This window comes from Colossoma macropomum, unplaced genomic scaffold (genome assembly GCF_904425465.1).
Source record: "Colossoma macropomum unplaced genomic scaffold, Colossoma_macropomum, whole genome shotgun sequence".
Lineage (NCBI taxonomy): Eukaryota > Metazoa > Chordata > Actinopteri > Characiformes > Serrasalmidae > Colossoma > Colossoma macropomum.
The window spans coordinates 22,052,802-22,078,065 of NW_023494794.1; the positions used below are offsets into that span (position 1 = coordinate 22,052,802).

The window sequence follows — 25,264 nt, forward strand, 5'->3', positions numbered from 1 at the left end:
ATGACTGTCTAAATCTCCTAATTAAATTATGCAAAAATTCCAATAAATCGGTGAAATTCCCCTTTAATCTTAAGGCTTATTATCCAGTAATTACTGTGCTTTCTATTCAGTTATCATTTAGTTTGTCGGTTATTCTGGACTCATTCGGTTATTAATCTAAAGGCTTATTATCCAGTAACATTTATGGATATTATTTTATTGTTATTCAGTTATTCTAGGCTCATAATTTTCATATTAATATGAGGTTTTATTATCCTGAAACTGCCAGGCTCATTACTCAGCTATTTTTCAGTTATTCTAAGCTTATGATTCAGCTATTAATCTTAAAACTATGATGCAGGTCACGTAGTTCAGAGTGGAACTGAAAGGAAGTTTAAACGGATTAAAAGTGGAGGACGATTGTAAGCTCGCAGCCCCTCGTTGGGCAGTGCATGTGTGTGTTTTCTGACCTGTGCTTTGGCCAGTCTTTTCTCCAGCGCGTCCCGTTCTCTCTCTGTCTGCAGTAGCCGCTTGTTGAGCTCGACCACGTCACCCTTCAGAGAAGCCACAGCGGCCAGATGCAGCTTGAGAAAGAGAGAAAGAAAAGGAGAGAGACAGTGTGGGTCAAAATACACATATTTCCTTTAAACATTAAAAACAATAACACAGAGATAAACTGAACGTGTGTCAGTGTTTTGTATACTGTCATTTTCAAAGTGCACAGTAACGATACTGTGGACATTTTGAAACAGGGTCAATGCATTTTTGTTTAACAAGTGGCAATTTCTCCAGAGCAGCTCTGCTTTCAAAAGTTCCCACTACACTGTCATGTTCTGATCCCAAATAGTATTTGAGTGGAGAAGGATAAAACTAAAAAACAGCCAAAAATGAAGTACTTCAGGCGAGATTCACGTAGGGCTGGAGTTGGACGTCTACTCTTTTAGCTCTGGTGTTAAGTGATTTTTAAAAATCAGCAGCGCAAAAATTCAGCTACAAGCAAAGGAATGCGTTCGAAAACTTTAAAATTCATTTTTCAAAAAAGCGGAGGGAGTTTACAATAGTAAGAATACAGAAGATATGGTTTATAAATATACATACGGTGGCTCACTTGGTCCAGCCTCGGTCTTCCTTTTTGAAAGACCTTGTTTGTAACTATTTATCCAATATGGATGAATTTCATACACACAGAAAGAGAAACGCTTTACTTTGACTTGCACTGAAAATGTAAACATAGCCAAGTTAGCATTTTGCCAGACAAATAAATGAGGTCGACAGAGATATGATGTTCTATTTATCATGTTTAAAATAACATCTGGTTAAATGTCTACATACTGTTAAAAAACTGGGTTTAAAAAAAAACAACAAAAAAAAAAACACCCACAGCCCCCTAGCAGTACCACTTTGACCTACAGGCTGAAAACCACTGGCCTACATGAAAGCAATTCATGAGATGGTTCATATGAGTGGTTGGTTCTATTTAGAACTAGTCCAGAATTTCTATTTAGAATGAATTATTTACATATGGCAATTATGAAGTGATAGTTTTCATTTTACGTTGGCTATTCATTAATTTGCGAGATTTTGAAAGACAGTAAATTAAATGACAGTAAATTACACCTAAATGTTGTCCTGCCCGCAGTGTGCTGGTCAACTGCCATGTGACACTGAAAATTTGCCTCCCAACATACTGTGGTGGGTCCCAATGCAGTGCTCTACATGCTGGGTCATAGGAGGGTCATATGCAGCCAATAAAAGAGCAGTAAGCATGTCTGGTAGCTCCTGTCGCTCCCTGAGCGGTTAGTTTTATTGAAGAGTGTCACCCAGGTTCCCAACCAGCAAGCACTGTGCATACTGTGAGTGGTGCGAAAGCAGCTTGCCGCCAATACGAGCGGAGAACATACTACGTTCAGCATCAAAGCAGCTTTAGTCTGTATAGTTTCTCTGTCTTCCTTCTTCCTGAAATGGATTAAATGCCCAAACATTGATTTCAGTATTCAAACACCAGCACCTCGAATAGGTAACAGATTATGAGTATCAGTGCACAACGCTTTACTGGTGCACCTCCACATTTCTCCGTAAAGGTCACTGTGCTCTAACTACATATGCCCGTATACTAATTATACCCACACTGAGCAGCATTATGTGTACAGATCTTTATTTTTAATGATAATTAGTGATGTCCTGACCTGATCCAGGCATGTTTTAATAGCTCAAGTATCAGCTATATAAGCCCAGCCCTCTTCAGACCCTTTGTTTCTTTTCTTGCGCTCCATTTAGGCCACCATCATAGAGGTGCTACAAACTGATACTATCCACAAGCTGCAGCAGCGAGGCACGTTTTGAGAAGCTAATAAGTCTGCCAATGGAAATGCTGTTAAACTGGAACAATCAAAACCATAATACGTGTTTTTCTCCGATTTCCCCACAACGTCGGGACACTTTTTGTCCTGAAAATGTATGAAAACAAACACACAAAAGCACCAACAGTGCTGTGGTAAGTGCAGCAGTGCTTCAGCACGTGGCACACGCAGGCTCTTCACTCCGGTGGGCCGCTGAGATTTCACACATGAGCTCCCATACAGCTGTCTGACTGCTGCACACACACACCAACACGCGCACACACACTCGCTGTCATACATATTCTCTCCAGCAATTAATCACTATTTCTGCTCGCTGCTGATTAAAACTAAATCCAACTGTCAGTTTCGCTTCCAAAAGCTCACCTGATGAAGACGCTGTAGTGTTGAAACGCTCGTCTCTGCTATGAGGTGTGTGTGTGTGGGCTGAGAAAGAGCTAAACACACACCCTGGAGCTTTAGCACAAACAGCCAAGCAGCACTGGCACCAACAGCCACACATACAAAAACCCCTCTTTGAGAAAACACTACTTTCCCACACTGCTGGTGTCTGGCGCGTCCCACCACTGGTTCAGAGTGGAAGTAAAGTAGAGGCTGAAATAGCAAAACGGCTACTAAGCTAAAGGTGACCAGCGTAGCTCCACCCTGGAGCTGAGACGGAGTGAAAATGTTACAAAAACATGAAGCTTTTCTTAGAAGACAAGCTTACTTACTACATTCAGTGTCCATACAGGCCTCAGCACCTCTATCAGTGGCTACAGCAACGTCTTCGGTCATCAAAGCAATGGTTTGTCCAAATTCAGAATCTTGCAGTTCTTGGTTTTCCAGATGAACTCAAGGCAAAACACGAAACTGTGCTCCCTACAAACAACGTGGGGCTCTAGCCAGGTCTTAGAGACAAGAGCCCAGAGGTCAAAACAAACCTCTCAGCTCTGATGCTACTTTCATGTGGTCTCAGCTGAGTTTCTCTCAGGAAGCACCACATGAACAGCTTTAAGGCAACACGGCAACACAGCAGTGTATAGTAGACAGTACGAAACCACATAGACTGTGCTGCAGTGAGAGAGCCAATAAACATCAAGCTCCCTCTTTTTAAGCTAAAACATATGAGGTGGGAAAAGACAAGACTAATAATGAAAACAGACACTTAGCATCCATCCGTCTGTCTTTAATTTAGACTGACCGCCTTTCTCAGTGTAAATTTCTAGCCACGTCACCGACTATTAATTTTTGTGGTCTGCTCTGGGTGTTCAGTAATAGCAAAATGCTAAGTGGCGCACTGTGACACTGAGAGAAACAAAGCTGCCTTGAAAACACACCCTAACACTGCATTAAAGCATTAAAAACAATGTTTTCTCATTTTTGGACATTGTGCAACGCAGGCCGTCCAGCACGTGGTAGCCTTTAGAATTCAGACGATGAAGTCGGGCTCAGAGATTTTCAATGCAACAAGAATTGGTCGAGTTGTGACCAACGCCATTTCAACATGGTCAAAGACAGAAGCGAACAGTCCATTAACGGCTAACAACGTTCAAATATAATAAGAGTAATGGTCAAGTTTAAACGTGCAATTAACCCACATTTTATTTCTGCCACGTTTGTGTTCAGTAAAACAGGTCAGAACTGATTAGCTGACTAGTAATAAACTACATCAACCATTTCATTTACTGTTTTATTTACTTCCCAAATGAACGTGCAAGTCGGGCGAGAATTCCTCTTCAGAGAAAACTACTGCCCTAACTGTACTTCAGTGCAGCATGTATAATGAGTCTGTGAGTAGAGGTCGAAAGTCAAAGTCACAGTTACCTCAAATGTAGTTGATCAGCCAAGACATGTTTGCTGCCGTTTGCTTCTTTAGTTCAGCCCTGGAGCTTGGATGCTATTGAGCTAACACATAACAGGACCTTATAGGCACTGTGCCAACTGTACAGCTATATCATCACAACCTTGCCTAAAATTCTAAGCCTTAATGGACTTGCTTTGTGGTTTCTGACACTGTATTACATAAGAATGAACACAAAATGGACTAAATGCCAGCTTCAACACTTTTCATACAACTTTGTCACTCTAACAACTTTAAGGATGGGTGGAGTGAGGACGCCGGGAGCAGGTGTGGAGACGGAGAGCGACGTTTTATTTATACACAACACAAAACCACTCGGCTTTTCAGCCCACAGAAAAGTTAAGACAAGACGCTCGCTGGGACTTTTCAGTCTCTTCCCTTCTTTTCTTTTGCTTTCTTTTCTTAGCTCAGCTCAGCTCAGCTCTGCTCCGTCTCTACCAGTCTCCTTCTCTCTGGGCTCTGCCACCTACTGCGGAAAGAGATGGCTATAAGTAGGCTGGCAGAAACAAGGTGAATATCATCAGCTACTTAGCCCGCTGGTTCAGCCCGACCAGCTCTTCATCCTGCATTGGACGCTCGGCCACGCCCCCTTCTCCACAGTCACGCTCAATGCAGTTTAATTGACATGTCCATATAAGCTTCCATTCCATTTTAACACAATTAGCTGCACAACAGTGATATAACTAACTTAACACTGACACCGTAATTACCGGAGTAACAGCAATAGGGACATTAATTTATCAGTTACTTTAAGTGCTATGATGGAAATTAAGGCAAACAAACAAAGATTAACTGTTTTATGCCACAATAAATAGAATCCAGGGCTTCATACTTCAAAAAGCATTAGAGAGTCGGACTCAGTGGACATTTTTAACTTAAAACATTCCTTTTAATCAAGCTGACATTTGACAAAATGCTTCTTTGCTCATTTATTTATTTGATCTATTCTTTTAATTTATTCTTCTCATTTTAACCATTGTTATATTTTTATTTGAACTATTTTTGTTTTAAAAATTCACTCCTTGTTTAAACGGCTTTGTTCTTTTAATAATATGACCCTCACTGTTTTGTGCATTTTGTGCCCCTTTTCTATTACTAATTTTATTTGATGGATTTTTTTATTAATTGATCTATTCTTGATTACCTTTTTACTTGTCCTTCTTGCTTGTTTACTTGTCCTTCTTGCTTGTTTACTTGTCCTTCTCTCTTGTTTAATTATCTTTCTCTGTTTCTTTTACTGTAAAGCACTTTAAGCTACATTTTATGTATGAAAGGTGCTATATAAATAAAGATTATTATTATTATTATTATTATTCATTCCCCTTCCCTTGGTTGGTTTACCCTGAGGTAAATCTAGCCATCACAGGGCCATTAGACCATAGAATATTTTGCTATACTATTTAATAGCAAACACACAATGAAATATACAGTCACGTAAAAAAAAGTACGGTTAGATTCAATTTTGCACTTCTGACTTTTTTTAGTTTGTTTTAATGTTGTTTTTGCAAATCAACACTGTTCACACCAATAACCTTTCACCAAATTCAAACAGTAATAAAGTATTTCCGCTTGCATTTACAAATACAAACGTGGTATGAATTAAAGGTTTCCAATCCGCACTTATAGTAGATTTTTCTGCTTGTTTCAACGAGCTACGAGGGAGTAAATACTGTTAAATTACACCATGCTTTTAATATAGTCAGCGATAAATGCAGGTTAATATCGACAAATCCCCAACATTTACCAGATATGGTGTCTCTCAAAATGTCAGGAAAACGTTACATTACGGTTGCAATGAAGATGCCACATGGAGAGGAAGGAATGACTTGTGCCAGCATCAGCCAGGCAATTAGGGCTCACTCAAACTAGAGCGACCTTTGACCCCCATTAAAATGGCCCTGTCGCATCTAGAACGAGATGTGATGAAGATAGGAGATGTCCATTTCCCCCAGACGTAAATGAAAGCGGCTGAATTTGCTTAACCTCCTCCATGGCGAGGGGTGGAATTAGATTGGAATGGAGAGGAAGATGAACGTGCAGTGAATGAACGAACGCAGGCTGGACATTTCTACTTCCTGTCACTTCGCCCAAATCAGGCTGAGACTGAATGTAATCAGAATGCATAGGAAAATTTGGCAGCATATTAGCATATAGCAGCTGTGAAGAAGATGGTGATATACAGGGGATTAAATCCACCCTGTTATGTTATGTTGCGTCTAGAGGTTTACACGAGCATGAAATTGAAGACTGAATCCAACCCACACCTGATCCGGTCAGGCCTAACTGGTAGTGCTAAATCTGAAACCCAAACATGACCAGAACCCGCTCATACATACTAACATTAACAGAGATGGATTATCACAGACACCGTTTAACCGCGGTGAAGTTGAGAGGCGAGAAATGTTGTGCTGGGAAAAAAAATTGTATTTTACACTTCTGTAAAGCACTAACAGTATTTATTGTCAGTGCATTTTGTTGAACTGCCAATCACACCTTGGATAGAATAGCATCTACACTCACTAAAGCTTCTCACGCTACTGCTGCTACTGTAGAAATACACATTTCAGGACAGCTTCACAAACAAGAAGAAAGATCCACTGTGACCTTCCCACAAACCAAACACATCCCTCTCATCATTCATGGCGTCAGACATGAAAACTCATGAGCAGTGAAAAAGGTGGCACGTGCACATAGCTTGTCCAGAGGCATTGTTCCAAGGAGAACATTTTAGTGACTTTAACATAAAATTCTGGTGCACCCTGAGACTAAGCTAGAGGGGTAATTGCTGTGGAAATATTTAGTTCTTTGAGTTCAACAACTATGAATCCAGTCATGTCCAAATATCGTTATACTTTTGCTGAAAAATTAAAGTAAAAACAAAATTTTGCAGACATCTTCTTTTGACATGCCACATCTTTTACAAATAGAGGCCACTCTAAAACCCCTCATTTGTGTTCTACCGGCTCGACAAGGCTCATAGTGCTTGGACCCCGAAGATTGCCACTTGCAAAGCAATTTGTAAACAGCTGATCAGTGCTAATAGCAGTTACACTCCACAGAAATCAATGTGTTTCAAATCAGGTGCAGATGAAAATTAAATGAAAGGTGGTAAAAACTATAATTAACATGTTAACCAGTTAGAAAACAACTGAACCAAGAAAACCGAATGTGCGGAACTGAAACTTCGCCGCTCATGAAATGTGGCTCTCTTTTCACATTTTGGTAAGAAAATCTTAGTTCTGATTCATCTATGAAAATGAAATGCTATATCTGTGAACCCTGAACTGCTGCTGAGGGAGTCAGTTGGCAGCATAACTCCCACTAAATGAACTCGATCAACTCTAATCAAATCTATAAAGTCGTGTGAACGTCATACAAAGCGGCACATTTTGCAGAAAGGTGACACGGTTGCATTCAAGACTGTTTAACCGTGACTGATGTACTGATGAACTTTATCCATGGTTCCGTTCAGGAGCACTTCTCAAACTCCAAAGCTATTCTGAATGTGGCTAAAGACTATAACATTGAGAGAGAGCGAGAGAGAGAGAGAGAGAGAGAGAGAGAGATAGAAAATGCATGATGTACGTGGGCACAATCCTTTTACTAAAAACAAATTCTTTACATTAAAAAACAATGTGTATGTGAAAAAACTGTCCCAAACCCAGCCCAAAACCTGATATTTTGCCTGACCCATCAGGCTCCGGTCATGTGGCTCTTTTTAAAGAGTGTGTGTGTGTGTGCGTGTGTGCGTGTGTGCGTGTGTGTGTGTGTGTGTGTGTGTGTGTGTGTGTGCGCGTGTGCCACTGCAGCTGTAGACCTCGTCACTTATCTCACAGGAAAAATTATATTAGCGCTCCATAATGCACTTCCATTATCTATTTAGAGCCAGAAAGAGGAGGAGTGAATGTGTACATGTGAGTGTGTCTGAGAGATGGAGACTGGGTGTTTTTACAGATGTTCAGGCACTTCACAATACTCTAGGGGTCCTTCTCTCAGACATGGGGCAATCATCTGTCTGAACACATACACTACCCTGCTCTCTCTCAATCTCCACCAATGTCAAGAGTCATACATCAGAAATAGTGCATCCCACCCAAGTAGTGACAGTAAAAGCATCCACTCATCCACTACAGCCATAAACAACTAACACTTAGACGGCCTGCACAGCAGACACTTGCGCGTTATAAGCTATGAGACCAATGACACACACTATTTACAGCGCTCACGCACCAGATAAGCCATCCAGCCATGCAGGTATGAAGTCGGACTTGTTCGGAGTGCACGATATTGGACAACTTCATACGATCACTCAGCCAGTGCATCCATTATTCCAGCTAAATCAGGTCCATCAGCCCACTAACAGTAAAATCACATATATTACTGATTTCATACTGTATTTTTGGACAAAAAATGGCCCAAACAACTGAACAACAAAACATAGCATCAGATTTTCAGTATTTAGCATGTTCACACTGCGTTCAACACAACTTCCAAGCTTTTCAGGACACTTGCTTTCAGTTTTTCAAAGATATCTGGAGCTTGATTTGCTTATTTCTCTCAAAGATAAAAGTTTTAAGTGCTGCTTATCTGATGGGGAAAATTTTGGTGGTCTACTAGGTCTTGCATGGTTGTTAGTAGTCCCATTTTCTTTTAATCATTTTTTGAACTTCATTTTTGGAAACTCCTGTTTTTTCACATTGTCAATTGGCATTCTTCTTCCTTATGCAAGTAGATCATCTTATATCTAATCTCAGAAATATTTTCTTTAGTAGTAGAGAGCACATGTTTTGTTGGGAGGACACAACTGTAACAGTTTGGTTTTAGTATCGAAAGGACGGAAGAGTTAAAAAGGCTGTAGGGTGTCCAAAAGTAAAGAGTGGACAAATTAAATACCGATAGTTTTGGAAATTGTGTTTTCACTTATTTTTCTTTGACTTTCTCCTTCCTTATGCAAGCAGATCATCTTATATCAAATCGCAGAAACATTTTCTTTAGCAGTAGAGAGCACATGTTTTCCTGGGAGGACACAACTGTAACAGTTTGGTTTTAGGATTGAATACACTGAAGAGTTGGGTGTCCAAAAGAAAAGAGTGGACAAATCAAATACTGATAGTTTTGGAAATTAATGTGTTTTCACTTATTTGTCTTTGACTTTCTTCTTCCTTATATTTAATGGCCATTTTGACTGGAAATCACATAAAAGAAGGGTATTTTTAAACACCTTAGTGTCACTGCTGGACTGAGAATAGTCCACCAACCAAAAATAGCCAGCCAACAGCGTCCTGTGGGCAGCGTCCTGTGACCACTGATGAAGGACTAGAGGATGACCAACACAAACTGTGCAGCAGCAGATGAGCTATCGACTCTGACTTTACATCTACAAGGTCGACTGACAAGGTAGGAGTATCTAATAGAGTGGACAGTGAGTGGACACAGTGATTAAAAGCTCCAGCAGCACTGCTGTGTCTGATCCACTCATACCAGCACAACACACACTAACACACCACCACCACATCAGTGTTACTGCAGTGCTGAGAATGATCCACCACCCGAACAGTACCTGCTCTGTGAGGGTCCATGGGGGTCCTGACCACTGAAGAACAGGGTGAAAGGGGGCTAACAAAGTATGCAGAGAAACAGATACACTACAGTCTGTAACTGTAGAACTACAAAGTGCACCTATATAGTAAGTGGAGCTGATAAAATGGACAATGAGTGTAGAAACAAGGAGGTGGTCATATTGTTATGCCTGATCGGCATATATGTATGTATACACTAACATACATTTACATGCATGGATTGACAACAAAGCAGCCTGTGAGTGCAAACACTGTCAACTGTAAACTATCAGTAAAGCAGCATTTAAATAATTATAGAACTTAAAGTTACAGGCAGGCAGTGATGGGAAAGGGGTGTGTGATCAGTCTGTGGTGGATGCTGTCTGGACTGGTTCTTTAGCTGGGTCCATTCCAACAAGTGTGAACACTCCACTCGTATTTGGAACTATATGAACCGCGGTCTGGCAAAAATCGTGGGTCTCGGTTCTTTCCCAAATGGACACTAGTTCAGTTGGGCAGACAAGCAATAAAATAATAGTGAAGCTTTTGATATTGACACATAACTTATAGAATGTATTGCATCAGCGACCCAACTGGTTTCAGTTAAACTGACAAGCCAATTCTAAAGATGCAGATATGACATCATGTTTATTATTACTGCTTTGACTGTGACACACACAGAGGTGAAGTGTCTCTATTTTCATGCAAAGTAGGAGTCTTTTGGCTCAAATGGTGGAAAATATGAGAGTATCAGAGTGCTTGTGTCCCTGCAAAATTTCTGATAAACAAGCAATCAGGAATAGAGTCTGGTGCACTTTATCTGTCTATCTCAAAACAGCCTAAATGAACATGCCTAGGCTTGAGCTGGGGTTGTGTTAAAACCGTAGGCTGACCAGAACAAGGTCACCATTTCTAAAAAAAAATGACACTGGCTGCCTCCTTTGCTATTAAAAGGTCTGTGCTAATGTGTGTTTCCTCAGCAGCTGTGTTTGTGTGTGTAAGTGTGTGTGTAAGGATGAGTCCTCCTCCCCACCTCCTCCAAATCTCCCACCTAGGTCGAGATCCCTGCTCACTGTCATTTTGCTCTTAAAAGTCGAGAGTTGATATCACTGCATTGCTATAAATATTGAAATGTATTTGCATAGAAAAGATCTGGGTGACTACTGATCTCTAGTATTTGTTAGCAATATTAGCCTGGTAGCTTCAGTTTATGACTAAAGATGCAACAAGTGGACATTAAACATGTGTTGGCTAATGGACAACATCTGGAATAAGTGGAAAAGTGAGCAATTTAGATTTTTAGCCAAACTGTTCCTTCAATACTTTAATTCCTTTTCTTCAATGTCAAGAAATGATAAACACATAAAGGATGCCTTTTCATTTCCAATCAAAATTGAAATATAAAATAATACCTCCTTTGCCGTTCTGCTCAATTCTATTTCCCACCCCTAGTAAAATGTTTCTTCTCTGTCACCACGAAGTTTCATAAATGTGACCTTATAAAAGAGAAGCTTCACAACCAATAAAAGATGTTCCCTCAATCAACAGTGGAATAGAAACACACCTAATAAACACTCTGTGGATGAACAAAAAACAGGCTAATAATATTTTAAAGGTCAAAATGAGTATCCGCTTATACAGAGTTTCTACTTTAGGTCTGTCAGTGTTTCTCAATAAGAATCACAACCACCAAAAAGCACAAAATTCTCAACAAAAAGGACTCGGTTGCATAATTAGAGCTGCATAATTCATAGAAAGCTAGGGTAACACTAGGAGAAGGCTAAACCCTCAGAGACTAGAGCTTCACAGAGAAATATGTACCAAAGGAACTCAAGAAATTATCAGAGGAACTTTGGAAAACACACTACATTTCTGTCCTACTCACACACACACACACACACACACACACACACACACACACATATATGAACATATATGTAGTAATTAAGTTTATATATACACTAATCTGACAATCTCAGTACTGTGCAAAAGTCAGAGACCACCTTTTGTTTATTTTATATCCAGTCAAAATATTCATTACGTAAAGTTGTTAATTTTTCAGCAAAAAGGAACATTTAACTGACATTTATCCAAAGTCTCAAAAACTGAATTAAATTTTGTGTTTCCATCCTTCAACTTTATTACAGCCTTCAATCTTTCCAGGAGACTTGCTTTCAGTTTTTTTTAGGATTCGGCAGGGCTATTTTTCCACACATCCAAAGTTCAGTCTTAGAAGCTGGTCACGTTTTCAGCTTCTCACAATATAAATAACGCATTCATAACTTTAACTCATCGGTCAATAAAACCTTACTCCACATTTTGGACATCTCATTTCGGTGTTCTAGTGCAAATTCCCCAGATTTTGTTAATTTTCTTCTTTTGTCTTCATTTTCTTTTCTTAGTAAGGGCTTTTTGACAGCTATACATCTTCACAGATCCATGGCAAAGCTGAGTTGTCTTCTCACAGAGGAAGGATGGACAGAAACCATCCTTAGAGCCCACATGCCTTAGATTTTTCAGATCTGAGGCATGTGTAGATCTTGATTTTCTTCTCTGTCTCAAAGACGAAAACTTTAAATACTGTTTATCTGATGAGAACAGCTTTGTGGCAATCAGATTTTGCAGGTGGTGGTTTTCTCTGTAGTTTTTATTCATTCCTTTTTAAACTCGAACTCTAGTTTTGAAAACTCCTGTTTTTGGGGTATGTTTTCCTTTGACTTCTTCCCTTCCTGAAAGTGAATTATCTTATATCTGATCTTCCTTTGTAGTAGGACGCACACCTTTTATTGGGAGGACAAAGCTATAACTTGTAGTGTTAGACTGGAAGAATGAACGGGTTAAAAAGGCAGTAGGTGCACAAAAACAGAGTGGACAAATTAAACACTGATAGATTTGATATACATACCCAGCATGTATGTATGTAAAGATGGTTCTTCAAGGGTTCTTTAGCGAAGAAAATGGTTCTATATAGAACCAAGAACACTCAAACAACCCTTTTAATGATTAAAGAGTACTTTGCATCATCTGTAGATGGTTCTATATAGAACTTTTTTGAAAATGGCTCTATATAGCACCGAAAAGGGTTTTTCTACTGTTACATGCTTGACATCGTACACTCTTTAAAACAATGGTTCTTCAAAGGTTCTTTAGTGAAGAATACGGTTCTATATAAAACCTTATTAAAGGGTTCTTTGCATCATGAAAGCATTCTTGAAATTGATGAACGATGTGATATAGATGGTTCTATATGAAACCTTTAAAAGGGTTCTATATAGCACCAAAAAGGGCTCTTTTATTGCTGCACGCTTGTATCGTAACAATAGAAGTACCCTTTTTGGTGCTATACATAACCCTTTTCTAAAAGGTTCCATAGCACCACCTATGGTACGTTCTCCATCATTTTGAAGAAGAACTATTTAATGATACAAAGAAGGACAAAGCTGTAACTGGTAGTGTTAGACTGGAAGAATGAACGGGTTGAAATGGTAGTAGGTGCACAAAAATAGAGTGAACAAATTAAACACTGACAGATTTGATATACATACACAGTATACATGTGTATAAAGATTCTTCAAGGTTCTTCAAGGGTTCTTTATTGAAGAAAATGGTTCTATATTGAACCATGAACACTCAAACAACTCTTTTCATGATTAACGAGTACTTTGCATCATGAAATGGTTCTTCAGATTGATGGAGAATGTGTTGTAGATGGTTCTGTATAGAACTTTTTTTGAAAAGGGTTCTAGAATGTGCTGTAGAATGTGCTGTAGATGGTTCTATCTTTAATCATGCATCCTTTGAGTGTTAAAGATTCTATATAGAACCATTTTCTTCCCTTGAAAAACCCTTGAAAAGCCATCATAGTACCGAAGGCCTCTGTGTCATTTTCTGTTATGCATGTATGTAAGTAAGTATTTGACCGAGGGGCTTGAATTTTGCATACGACTGTACAGAATAATCTGGACAGCCCTACTTAAATCATCACTTAAGTGGTGCTATAGATAGGAACATTACCCCAGATGCTAAATCAGTCTAGGAACCATAAGCACTGGGTTATTTTGGGTTAGAATATTGAGCCTGCATGAATCTTTAACCAACTGCTATTGATTTAGCACCGTGCCATTTCATGACAAAAAAAAACCCACAAAAATAAAAGCTGACCAATTACGTTAATTGTTCTCTCAGGGTCTACAAATAAGCCTCAGAGAGGGCAGCCATCTTTCTCACCTCCTCGGCCACAGAATCGGTTTGTGTGCCGTACATAAGCAACAGTGTTTCATTTATTTAATCAGGTTAGAGCCCGCAGACTGCCAGGCCCCAAATGGATCACAAGGGAACCGTTCAATAGTCCACCTAATTGGGTACGTTTAGGGCCAAAGTGTGTTAAAACATTCCAGCCTTCTTTCCTTCAGTCAGTTTGGCAGCTCATTATGTATAAAAACCACTTTCCCTAATTCTGTGTATCCGTGACCTTATTATAAAAGGTCTTTGTGAACAATTTATGAGCCGGACTTAACAAGGTCTCCACTTTCTCCAATTTTCCTTTTGCCGCAATTAACCCTTGTTACTTGTTGCTATACATTTGATTACATCACATAATGATTTGATATTTTAAAGCAGTACTATGTGTATTTATTTGTTTAATTGAATGAAGTTGCCTTATTAAGTCGCTAAATGCTAAAATATGGTGTGCAAGTGCTGCTACAAGTCGCCCCGTAAAGCATTTTTTTCTGCATTAAAATTGGAAAGAAGGCAATATTCAAATCGCAAGAGTTGCGATTTCAATGCCTATATTATCATCAATGTTGCTTTAACAAGTTTAAGGTGGGGAAATTTAACCAAATAACATGGAGCTTATGAGCTGCCTGTAACTGAATTAGACCAATCAGAAGAAACCAAGCATCCACATCACATGTACAACGAAGCCAAAAATATGTGGCAGTCTGGCGCAGCCTCAAGTCAGAAAAAGTGGATTTTTTGGGTCTTCTTAGTATTAAAAACATAAAATAAAATAAAAAAATAATAAAAAAAATAAATAAATCGCAGCTGAAATATTGGTCGAAAAAAATTGCAATTCGATTTTTTCTGCAGATCATTCAGCCCTACTGTAAAACAACAAAACAACTTTGCAGTTAAAAGTCAGAGGCATTAGGTTGGATTTCTGGGACAACATCATTCGTGTTCCCGTACTAACTTCACACACACACAGGCGAAAAAAGGAAGTCGGGCTTGATGTTTAGGTCTCCAAAATGCAAAATCAACATTATACTGATGAAGATATGATGATAGTAGTAGATCATTCACTCACATCCCTGGAACACACGTCCTTCACCAAGTTTTGGCCGAGTTCTTTATTAAATGTCCTTTCTGTGCGTTTGCAACCAACAGATTCATCCAGTCAGGGAAGAGGTCCAAACACAACCCTCATTATAAAAGGTTCTTCTGCACGTTACATGCAAATACACATTTGATCCCTAATCGATTGTAGGTTACATAACAAACTACATTTACATATAATTTACATTGTCCAGGTTTGAATCATTCGGTATCAACTGAAAGCTTAGAATTCATACTTTTCAACAGAATGTCAATAAATAATAAAAAATTTGAACGTGCCGACAGTTATCCCCTACAACTCCTGCGACTTCTAAGGGTTTAATCAGCAGCTGAGCTAGAAGAGTGCATATGGAGTGCATTGTGACCGGATTAGGCTGCACTCCCGCCTGCTGTTTATGCAGTCGTGCAGATGTTACGAGTCTGGGAAATAAACTCACAGACAAAAGGCACTTGCTGTTCTTGCCCTAATAAAAAGCATCCACAAGGCACATGAGTGAAGCTCTGTAAATACAGCCATGCTTGTTAATGCTGTTCTTGGGATTACAATTAAGTTAAAAGCATTACGTGCAGCGTCCAACCTCTACACCCCTCCCCGACCCCCCTCCATTTCATGCACTCAATGAGATGGAAAGGTGACAGAACATGCTGGAAGATCCTGTGCACGAGTCAGCAGGCAAAGATGTATGTATGCTAACTGAGAGCATTCTGGCGGAAGAAGGCTGCATGTGTTGATCTAGGGGTCAGCAGAAATGAAGGCTAAAATTAATGCTAATGTAAAGGTTGTTCCATGAAAAAAACAAAGGAGCACCATCAGCAGAACTCTGAAAGCTTTGGCTAGTAACTTTAACACAATGACATTTATAATGACATAAGTCAGAATTACACAGCTGTCCTTTTTACCTCAGATGCAGCCAATGAGCCGAGACATGTTTGGCATTTCAAGTTTTTTCTTTAGTTTTACACTGGAGCCATGAGGCTAATGTAGCTAATAAGCAATGGAAGCTTATAACCACCAACTAGCGTCCCCCCAGTATCACATATTCATTGTAGACCAGATCAAGACATTAAGACTATGTTCACATTACCAGGCTGAAGTGGCTCAAATCTGATTATTTGCCGTAATGTGACTCAGATGTGATGTTTTCAGAGCTGTGTGAACACACAAATCTGATCTTTTCAGATCCAACCTGAGCCACTTTCCTGAGAGAAAACTTACAAAGGCTCCTAAGACAAACATTAAGAAGTTTGTAAGACTGTTTTGACATACAATTCTCATAAAAATATAGTAAGAAATAAAATATTCTATTAATAAAGTCTAATTTTCTTAAGAAAATTGTAAATGTTTAATATGTATGCTATAGGTTGTGGCAGGGGATGACAACCCAAATATTCAGAAGAGCCATTTTGTCCTTCTAACAAAAACCAAACCAGCTTGGAAGCCATATTAAATTTATGTCTATGTTATTGAAGTAACATTTTACCATTCTGACTGTAAATATATGTCTCAGTGTGTGCTAATGTGCTAGTATGGGCTAAAAACATAAAATAAACGAAAAAACAGACTTACTTTGCTCTGCTTTAGGCTTTAGCTCAGCTATAGCCGCTTTTCCCGCATCTCCAGCAGGATACTTTTCCACAAAAGTAGAATAGTTTCTTGTAAAATATCTCTTAATGTTCAACTTTTTATGAGGCTGAAGTCGCTTCTCATTCGCCAGCTTCTTGTTCGAATTTTCCTGATCCACCTTAAATGGTGCCTGAGGCACCAGAATGTAACTGCTGCACCATTTAAGGTGGAACGGGAAAATCTGAACAAGAAGCTGGAGAATGAGAAGCGACTTCAGCCTCGTGACTTTTTAGTGTTTGACAGTTTCTCGTTGCAGATTAAACGTATCAGGAAACCAGCTGGAATGCTTATACATGCAAATACGTCTGTCTATTCATCTCTAAATGATCAATGTTCATCTTAAATCTTTCTTTTCTTTGCTGGTTCATTAGGTACTAGCTAGGCGTGACTGTTGTCTGCGCACAGTCTTCAGGGTTAAAGGGGGAATTAGCAGTTATACATTAACACCAGTGTTTAAGCAGAGGAGGTTTATTTTATTTTTACCTAAAATCTAATTTTGCTCTTGAGCCACAACAGAGCAGTAAAAGAGCCGCATGTGGTTCCAGACGCACATGTTGCTGACCCCTGTGTTATGGTGTAATATTTACGTTTTTTTGTTTTTTTTCCCCAAGAATACCACAAGCTCTTACAACACTTAAAAGAAGAATTAAGAAAGAAATGAGGAACATTCCTAAGAAGTTTGAAGAATAAAAACCTCTTAACTTTCTTTGTATGCAAGTATGTGGTTATGAAAAAAGGCACATTTGAGATTTTAAGACACTTTTGTGAATCCCCAAGACCGGAGACAATCTCAGATCATAACTTCTTAGGCAATTTTCAAGAATAACACTTAGCTAGCGACAGTACGAACTTGATTAGCCACACGTCTCATTGCAGATGAATTACAATATGAGTGTTTGTAGTCAGCTGCGTTTAAACTACAAGCCAAGGACGAGGGAAAAAAACCATCTTGCAGCACCACTGCGAATTAACTTATCCATTTATTGGGCTCACATGGAGCAATGGAGCTGCTGCTGATGAATGCTTATGTAATTTGCATTAAAAAAAAAGATAAAGACTCCTTTGAGGCAGATACGACTGAACATAAAACCCACATAGCGGTTTATACAGTTAAACACAAAGGCCATCTCGCTATAGAGCCCTCAGTGTGCAGAAATAAACGAGCGAGTGCACTGAAAAGGCCATGAAACACATTTGTTTCATAGGGCAACTGAACAAGTCATTACAGAGCGAATGTAAAGCCTGAAACGAGGGCAGTAAAGACTTTTTCCCCCCTCTTACGAATACCTTCAGCACCCACATTCCCTCTTCATTTGCCCGCCTGGCTGACAAACACGTCAGAGAAGCTTGTGTAGTCCAAATGGAATGCTCTCCCACCCACTCGTACACACATACACCCTCTGCATACCTCACTCCAGCCTCTGATTATCTGTATTGTTGCTCCGGCACACTCACCTTTCATGGGCACAGAGATATGAAGGCAGCGCTGATTGCTCTATAAGCTTCTCTGCTTCAAATCCAGTCCAATTCTCTAGAACATCTCAGCCCTCAGTAAGCTAATGAAGCCTTTAGCCAGGCTGCAGACACTGAGAGAAGTGCGTTTGGCTATTTGAGTTTGTGTGGAGCCGCTACGCTGGAATGAGCCTCTACTCACTCTTTTCCTTTCGTTGTTTGCGGCGCCCTTTCCTTCCTGACAGGATGGGGAGGGATGTTTTCTGTCTGTGTATGTGTGTCTCTCCGTTAGGGCTGCGCAATACATTACTTGACAAGTGTCATCGCAGTTCTGGCGTTTGCGGTACTGACGTTCACGTTATTTTGTGTAATCACAATTAACTGCATTTGTTTTATTTGCTCAATTTTTTTATTTATCCAATTTTCTCCCCAATTTAGTCGTCTCCAATTCCACCCAATCACACGATACTACCAGCGCTAAGAGGGCAAAGGCTAGCACAGGCTTGGATGGATGTCAATGGATCACCTCCTCCGTGACAGTAGCCTCTAGCTCTCGCTCATACAGGTTGTGTATTCTTGTTACAGTGGAGGCTCTCGAGGAGAACTGGAGCGCCACTTTGTTGTTGCTTTTGTCAGTTTGCTGCTTATTGATTTACCCACAGGTCTCCTCTGAGCACCGTCCAGTGTAGTCTGCTGACCAGACTTAAGGAATCTATTTAACAGCCTGTATTTTGATTAAAGGGAAACAATCGCTGATGCAATTATAGCAACATACAGCTCACTGCAGCTGGGCTTCAGCCTGCACTACTCTGGATGGTCGAAAGGGTCAAACTAGGAAAATGTATTAACGCTGTTTAAAAAATGAGTGACGTTAATAACTTAATTTCATTGTCCCTACTTCCACCAAACATGCCATGCAGAAACTATTGTTGTTGCGTAGAAATCGGTGGTCTGCTGAACGACACAGGTAAGGAGAAAAACACTGTTAAATCTAATGACATGAATAGAACCAATATGACAGTGTGCTTAGGACTAATTGCGGTATAATGCAAAGCATATAGCAACTGCATTACAATCAATATATATAATCACAATATCAGTATTTTGTGGTCCAGCTAGGTAGGGTTACTAACCCAAATCCACAGCTATCCATACCCTCGCTGAGTACCTGTGTCCATTTGCTATCACATAAATGTCCCCATAAAAGTAGGTGGAGTGTTATCTGTGTTATCAATGATCTCACCATTTCTAGCTCCTCCCACACATCTCTATTCAGTATACTTCATACTGCAGTATCAAGAGTAACCGAATTCAGCACAGGTACGTGTGATCACGAATATAGTACCACACTGTCCACTGCTCATCTCTGTTAAAGGCTATTATTTGTGCATTTTGCCTGCTGTTGCCTGTCTAGCATGGACACCCTGAGTACTGACCAAAGATCTTCCTGTCAATACATCCTCATGCACACCCACATACACAGTAACACGACTCCCAGAACACAAACAGGATCCCTGTGTTAGTCTTCACAGGTCTGGTGGGGGGCACCGGTGCTCTACAGGCCACAATGGTGTGGGTGACCTTAGCCAAGTCGAAGGTCAGCGACCGCGACCTCAGCTGGACATAAGAGACACTGAGTCTGCACTTAAAACAGGACCAAGAAAACATAACCGACAATGCCCTTATTCAGAGAAAGAGGGCAAGGAATGCAGGAAGTGGGATAAATCCATTCGGAATTTTATTGCAGTTATAAATTTTACAATCACAATCTAAGCGACATCAAATTTGCTATATTTACATGCATCACTGGGCCTGTTTCCTGTTTCAGTGATACTGGTAATACTAATACTGTTCTGTTCTGGTTTCTTCTATTAAAATGACACCAGACGGGCTGATACAGGCACTATTAACACTGACCTGTTCAAACAACAAACACCATTCAAATGGTCAGCACACAGAAGACTCAAGTGACAGCTGCTAAAGATTCCCATCAGGAAGAAGGATCCCCTCCCAGCTCTACTCAGGACAAGGGTCAAGCACAGAAACGTCCCGACAAAAAAAAAATCCTTCACGACAACAATAGAGATGGCTGTTCCCAGAGAACATGGATAAGGATCAGCAGAAGTTGTACAGAACACTCAGATGAATATCTCACGACTGTTTGATTCAAAACAGTCGTTGGCGCTGAACTATTCACAGCACGCCAACCAAAAGATACCATTTCACAAGTCATTAAGCAAATCCAGAGAGAAAAACACAGGGATTACTTCACAACACATTTGCTTAAGCAACTGAACACAGCTGGGTTTTTTTGGCTTATGTTTGATGCACTTTGTTTCAGACCTAAACACCTTGAGATATACAGCACTGGGCAAAAGTCAAAGACTACCATTCATTGATTTAATTTCCAGTCAAAATGGTCTTTAAGCTGTACATTTTTCAGAAGATATTTCTGAAGACACGTTTCCAAAGTTTCCAAAATTGGAATTCCAAAAAAACTACAGGGAAAATGGAACTCCTAACAAACATGCAGGACCTGGCGGACACCAGAACAAGCCCCATTCCTGCTTCAGATCTGAAAAATCCACAGGTGTTTCTGTCCATCCTTCCACTGTGAGAAGACAACTCAGCGCTATGGGTCTGAAAGGATGTGTAGCTGTTCAAGCAGAACCTCACTGAGAAAAGGAAATAAAACAAAAAAGAAAAACATTTGCAAATCAAACAAAAAAGCTGCTGGTGTTCTCAGAAAAATGGACTGACCACCCCAGAGTCCAGACCTCAACATCACTGAATGTGTTTGGGATTCCTTGGATTGTGAGAAAGAGAAAATGAAACCAACTTCTAAGACTGAACTTTGGAGGTGTGGAAAAACATCCCTGCAGATTTCTTTGAAAAACTGAAAGCGAGTCACCTAAAAAGAGAAGAAGCTGTGATAAAGATAAAGGGTGGACACACTACATACAAAAAATCTGATATTATATTTAGCTGTTGAGACTTCTGCATAACGTTTTGCTCAAAATACATTTTCTGTTTTTTTCCCAAAGTTGCGAAATGAAGAAGTTGTATTTGATGCCTGTTTTGACAGGAAATGAAATAAATGAAGGGTGGTCTACTTTCACACAGTACTGTAGGCTATATTAAAGTGATAGTCTGATGCAAAATCTAATTTACACAATTGTCCCCTTACCTAAACTGTAGTGTATCAGCAAATACCTGTTTGGTGTCCAAAGTCTGCTTAATTAGTTGCGCACGGCAATACAAAAACACAGAAACAATTCAGGCTGTTAATACTGTTTTAGCTACGTAACACTGAGTTCGTTTACCTGCACTTAATAATCTGATAACTGCAGAAAATCAGATTTTGTCAGTAATCCAATCAATAAGTCTACATGCTCTTGAGTAATCAGATAAAGGGAAACTCCAGGTCTACATGAGTCAGACAGTAATCAGATTTCTGCTTTACAACCAACTAATAAACTTACAGAAGAAGCTGTGATGTAAACATTATGTAAAACTCAAACTTCATGTAATAACATTGCGCTACTTTTCCTGAAAATATGAACACACATCATTTAGAATATGAAGAATATTTAAATCCTTTATTTCATGTTTGGTTTCAGCGCCTCTCCAAAAGTGTTTTGCTGCCATCTCGCGATATCCGCCATCTCTTCTCGCGCAAGCGCAGACTGAGAAATGTGAAAGAAATCAGAGTAAGAGTTTACATGCACTCATTTTGACCAGACCACAGTATGCTGTACAGTGTTGGAAAACACATAAATAGTCTATTTGCCAAGGCATGCAGCTTCCAGGATGCTAATTGGTGGAGCATAAACTTCCGTTCCTTGTTAGCTAACCTCAAGAAACAAACTTCAGACACCAAACACGTCTTGGCTGATCCACTACATTTGGGATAAAGGGGTAAAGCGCACAAACCCAGTTCTTATCGCTTTAGAACTACCAACTGCTAAACTACAAGATATCCTTCATCCACAAGAAGATCTACACTCAGGCTGCTTTATCTGTAAACAGGATAAACAGCCCTGTCTGCAGTAAACAAAGTTTCCCCTTCAGAGAAGATAATAGGGGGTGGTCTAGGGATTTGAGGGTGTGTTCCTCAAAGAGCAGCCCACGGCTTAGAAAGCAATCTAGCCATCACAGACATGAAAGAGAGGATGGAAATTAACAAAGCTGAAATACGCTCAAATACGCCGTCTGCCCTGTTCAGAGACGCTTTCTGTTCTTCACTTTCAATGATGAAGACTTTGGATTTTAGCCAAGGATATATCAGTTAATATGCCTTTAGTCAAGCTACGATATCCGCTCACTTTTAATACAGTACGATAAATACACCCATAGTCGTTATTATGTCAAATTTTAATACAGTGTTGACGAATATGCCTATATTTATGCTACAATATCTGTCCAAATTTAATAGTGTTGATAAATACACATATATTAATGATACATTATGTGCCAATTTTTGATAATGTTGATAAGCACACATAAATTAATGCTTCAATATAGGCCAAACTTTGATAAATACACATATATATTAATGATACAGTATCTGTCACACTTTGATACAGTGTTAATTAATACACATATATTAATGCTACAATATTTGTCAAATTTGAAAAAAATACACACATATAAATCAACAGTATCTATCAGATTTGGTTACACAGTTTATAAATACACCAATATTTATTCAAACACTGTAGTACACAGAGAGCTCAAGTTCTACATTTACCACTCTGGGGGCAGATTTTAATGAGTTAAAGGAGACTAAGACAAAAACTGAATGAGTTTCCGACAACACATTAAGTAATATAGGGTTCAAAAATGGGGGGTGGGAGTGGGGGGCAACACCACTTTTTTCAGCTTTCAGCCGGTTTACCTGATTGAACCCAAGGCCTTTGTTAGCTGATTCAGCATTAGGCCTTCATTAGCTGAGTCAGGTGTGTTGGTGCAGGGAAATCTGTAAATGGTGTGGCTTTACTGCTCTAAGGGCAGAATTTCAGCACAAGCTCCTGGTTCTAAATCGGTGGAACTGCTGGAGCAGATAAAAAAACACTGCTGAGTTGGTTAATATCATCAGAGTGTGGAGTTAACAGGCAAGCATGCGTGAGCTCATCGCCCACTCTAACCAGTTCTCATTGCCTTTCAAGGGCATGTTCAGCCTAACCATGCAAAACAGCCAGCTGAACTTCTTTTAATTATTAACTGTAATTTCTTTTAATTTGATTATAATATTACCAGGCTCTGTGGGGGAGTTATTATAAACTGATTTGTGCTAAATAAAGTGTGTTAAGGTACTAATAGAAGAAATTAGAGAGATTAGGGCTGGTGATGTGCTGTGTCCTGTTGCAGACATTAAACCATCCCAGCATTTTCAGCACCTGCAGCCATGGTGCAGCATCCTGGATTCATTATACCACTGTATTGTAATGTGACAGATGTTGTAGCATGAATATAGGTGTATTTATCAATACCATATTAAAATCTGATCGATACTGTATCATGAATATTGGCATATTTATTGGTACTGTACTAAAATCTGACCATTATCACAGCAGTGTTAGAGGTACATTTATTCACAGCAGACTAAAATCGGACAAATATCATAGCATATTAATGCCATCTTTCACAACGAGTCTGAAACTAAGAGACTATGACGCTGCACACATTTTAAAATCAGAGCCAGCTTGATTTTGTGTTATGGATGCAATAAAAATCAGGCTGATCAATCAGAGCTCCCTTGTTATGGTTGCAAAACAGCTCATGTCACTCATATCAGAGCACAAAACTTACACAACACACAAAAAGCTGACTATAAAAATGTAAAGTTTAAAGAAAATATAAGTAGGGCCATATCTAGAAGGCTGGGGAGTGATGGTGAATGCTCCAGTACAACACAGTTACTGTTTACAGCCTTTTTGTTTGGTCTATTTTGGTGTATCACAGTCTGTTTATGCCCAGTTTTTCTGTAGAATGTTTCTGCCCAGTGTGTACATCTTGTAGTTGCAGCGCTCAAAAAAAAGATCAACTGATCATCGCTCCTACTTGTGGAATCCAATTTTCTTTCATCTTCCACTTCCAGAGTGTAAAAAAAAAACAAAAAACCTTTGAAATTTGGTGTGAAGAACAACAATAATCCTCTACATTAATGCTTATTTCACTAGCACCCCTATAGGATGCTAGTAATATGTTTGTGCTAACATTGGTGAACGTGAACAATTTTGGCAGCTCTAGAATAAGCACACACACTTGAAGCAATCTGTAGCTTTCAACATATATTAACCCTTGTGTGGTGTTGAGGTGTTTGCTACTCAGTGGTCTGCCGGACCCACCGCATAATGGCTCTCTAAATCAATACACAGATAACAATTTATGTAACAATACCTGATGTTTAAAATTTCACAAGTAGTCAGCGTAGGGTTCTCCTTTAGCAGCTGTAGCCAGTCAGCAGTCTGTCCATGTTGTCCACCCTCACACACACACATATACAAACAAATACACACACAGACACACACACTAACAGCAGGCCATGTAGGGGGAGAACAGAGAGAAGGACACAGCACCTCCACACTTTTATTCCCCGCAGGTTCAGCCCAACACCGCATACGTAATATAAATGTGTAGGGGGTGAACAGCGTGACTGAAAATGTGTTCATTTATATGTTCCTCACAGCAAATGAGCAAAGACCAGGTTGAAATAATAATAAATCGCATCATTTTTTCCTTCGGTAAACATTGAAAATGGGTCTCACAGAGACGAACACCACACAAGGGTTAACATATATTCTACACTGTAAGCTGCAGCTCCATAGAGCTGTTGCTGTTTTCTCTGTTTAACTCCTGACTGAAACTCACTGTTTAGGCTGCTGCTCATATACACATTCAATGATGTATCTAGGACTCCCAGAAGGCCCACAGTGATGCTTATTTCCTCTCAAAATCCCACCCACTGGAAATCCAACCACAACTAGCTGATTAGAAACTGGTACTTCCTAATCATGTGGTTAATCTGACACTTTAGGCCTTCAGTCCAGGTCTTGAAGTCCTAATAAGTGTAAGACCTAGCTCAGCTCAACCTAGCAAGATAGAGCCCTGC

At 39.6% G+C, this 25,264-nt stretch overlaps 1 protein-coding gene across 2 annotated transcripts in view; it reads right to left on the reverse strand.

Moving 5' to 3' along the window:
• Window positions 1-25,264, reverse strand: part of mcc (MCC regulator of WNT signaling pathway) — a 168,001-nt gene that overhangs the window by 101,260 nt on the left and 41,477 nt on the right. For both annotated transcript variants that reach the window (XM_036580590.1, XM_036580591.1), the window contains one exon: window positions 450-563. In XM_036580590.1, coding sequence (XP_036436483.1) covers window positions 450-563 — 114 coding nt within the window. The remainder of the gene's footprint in view (window positions 1-449; window positions 564-25,264) is intronic.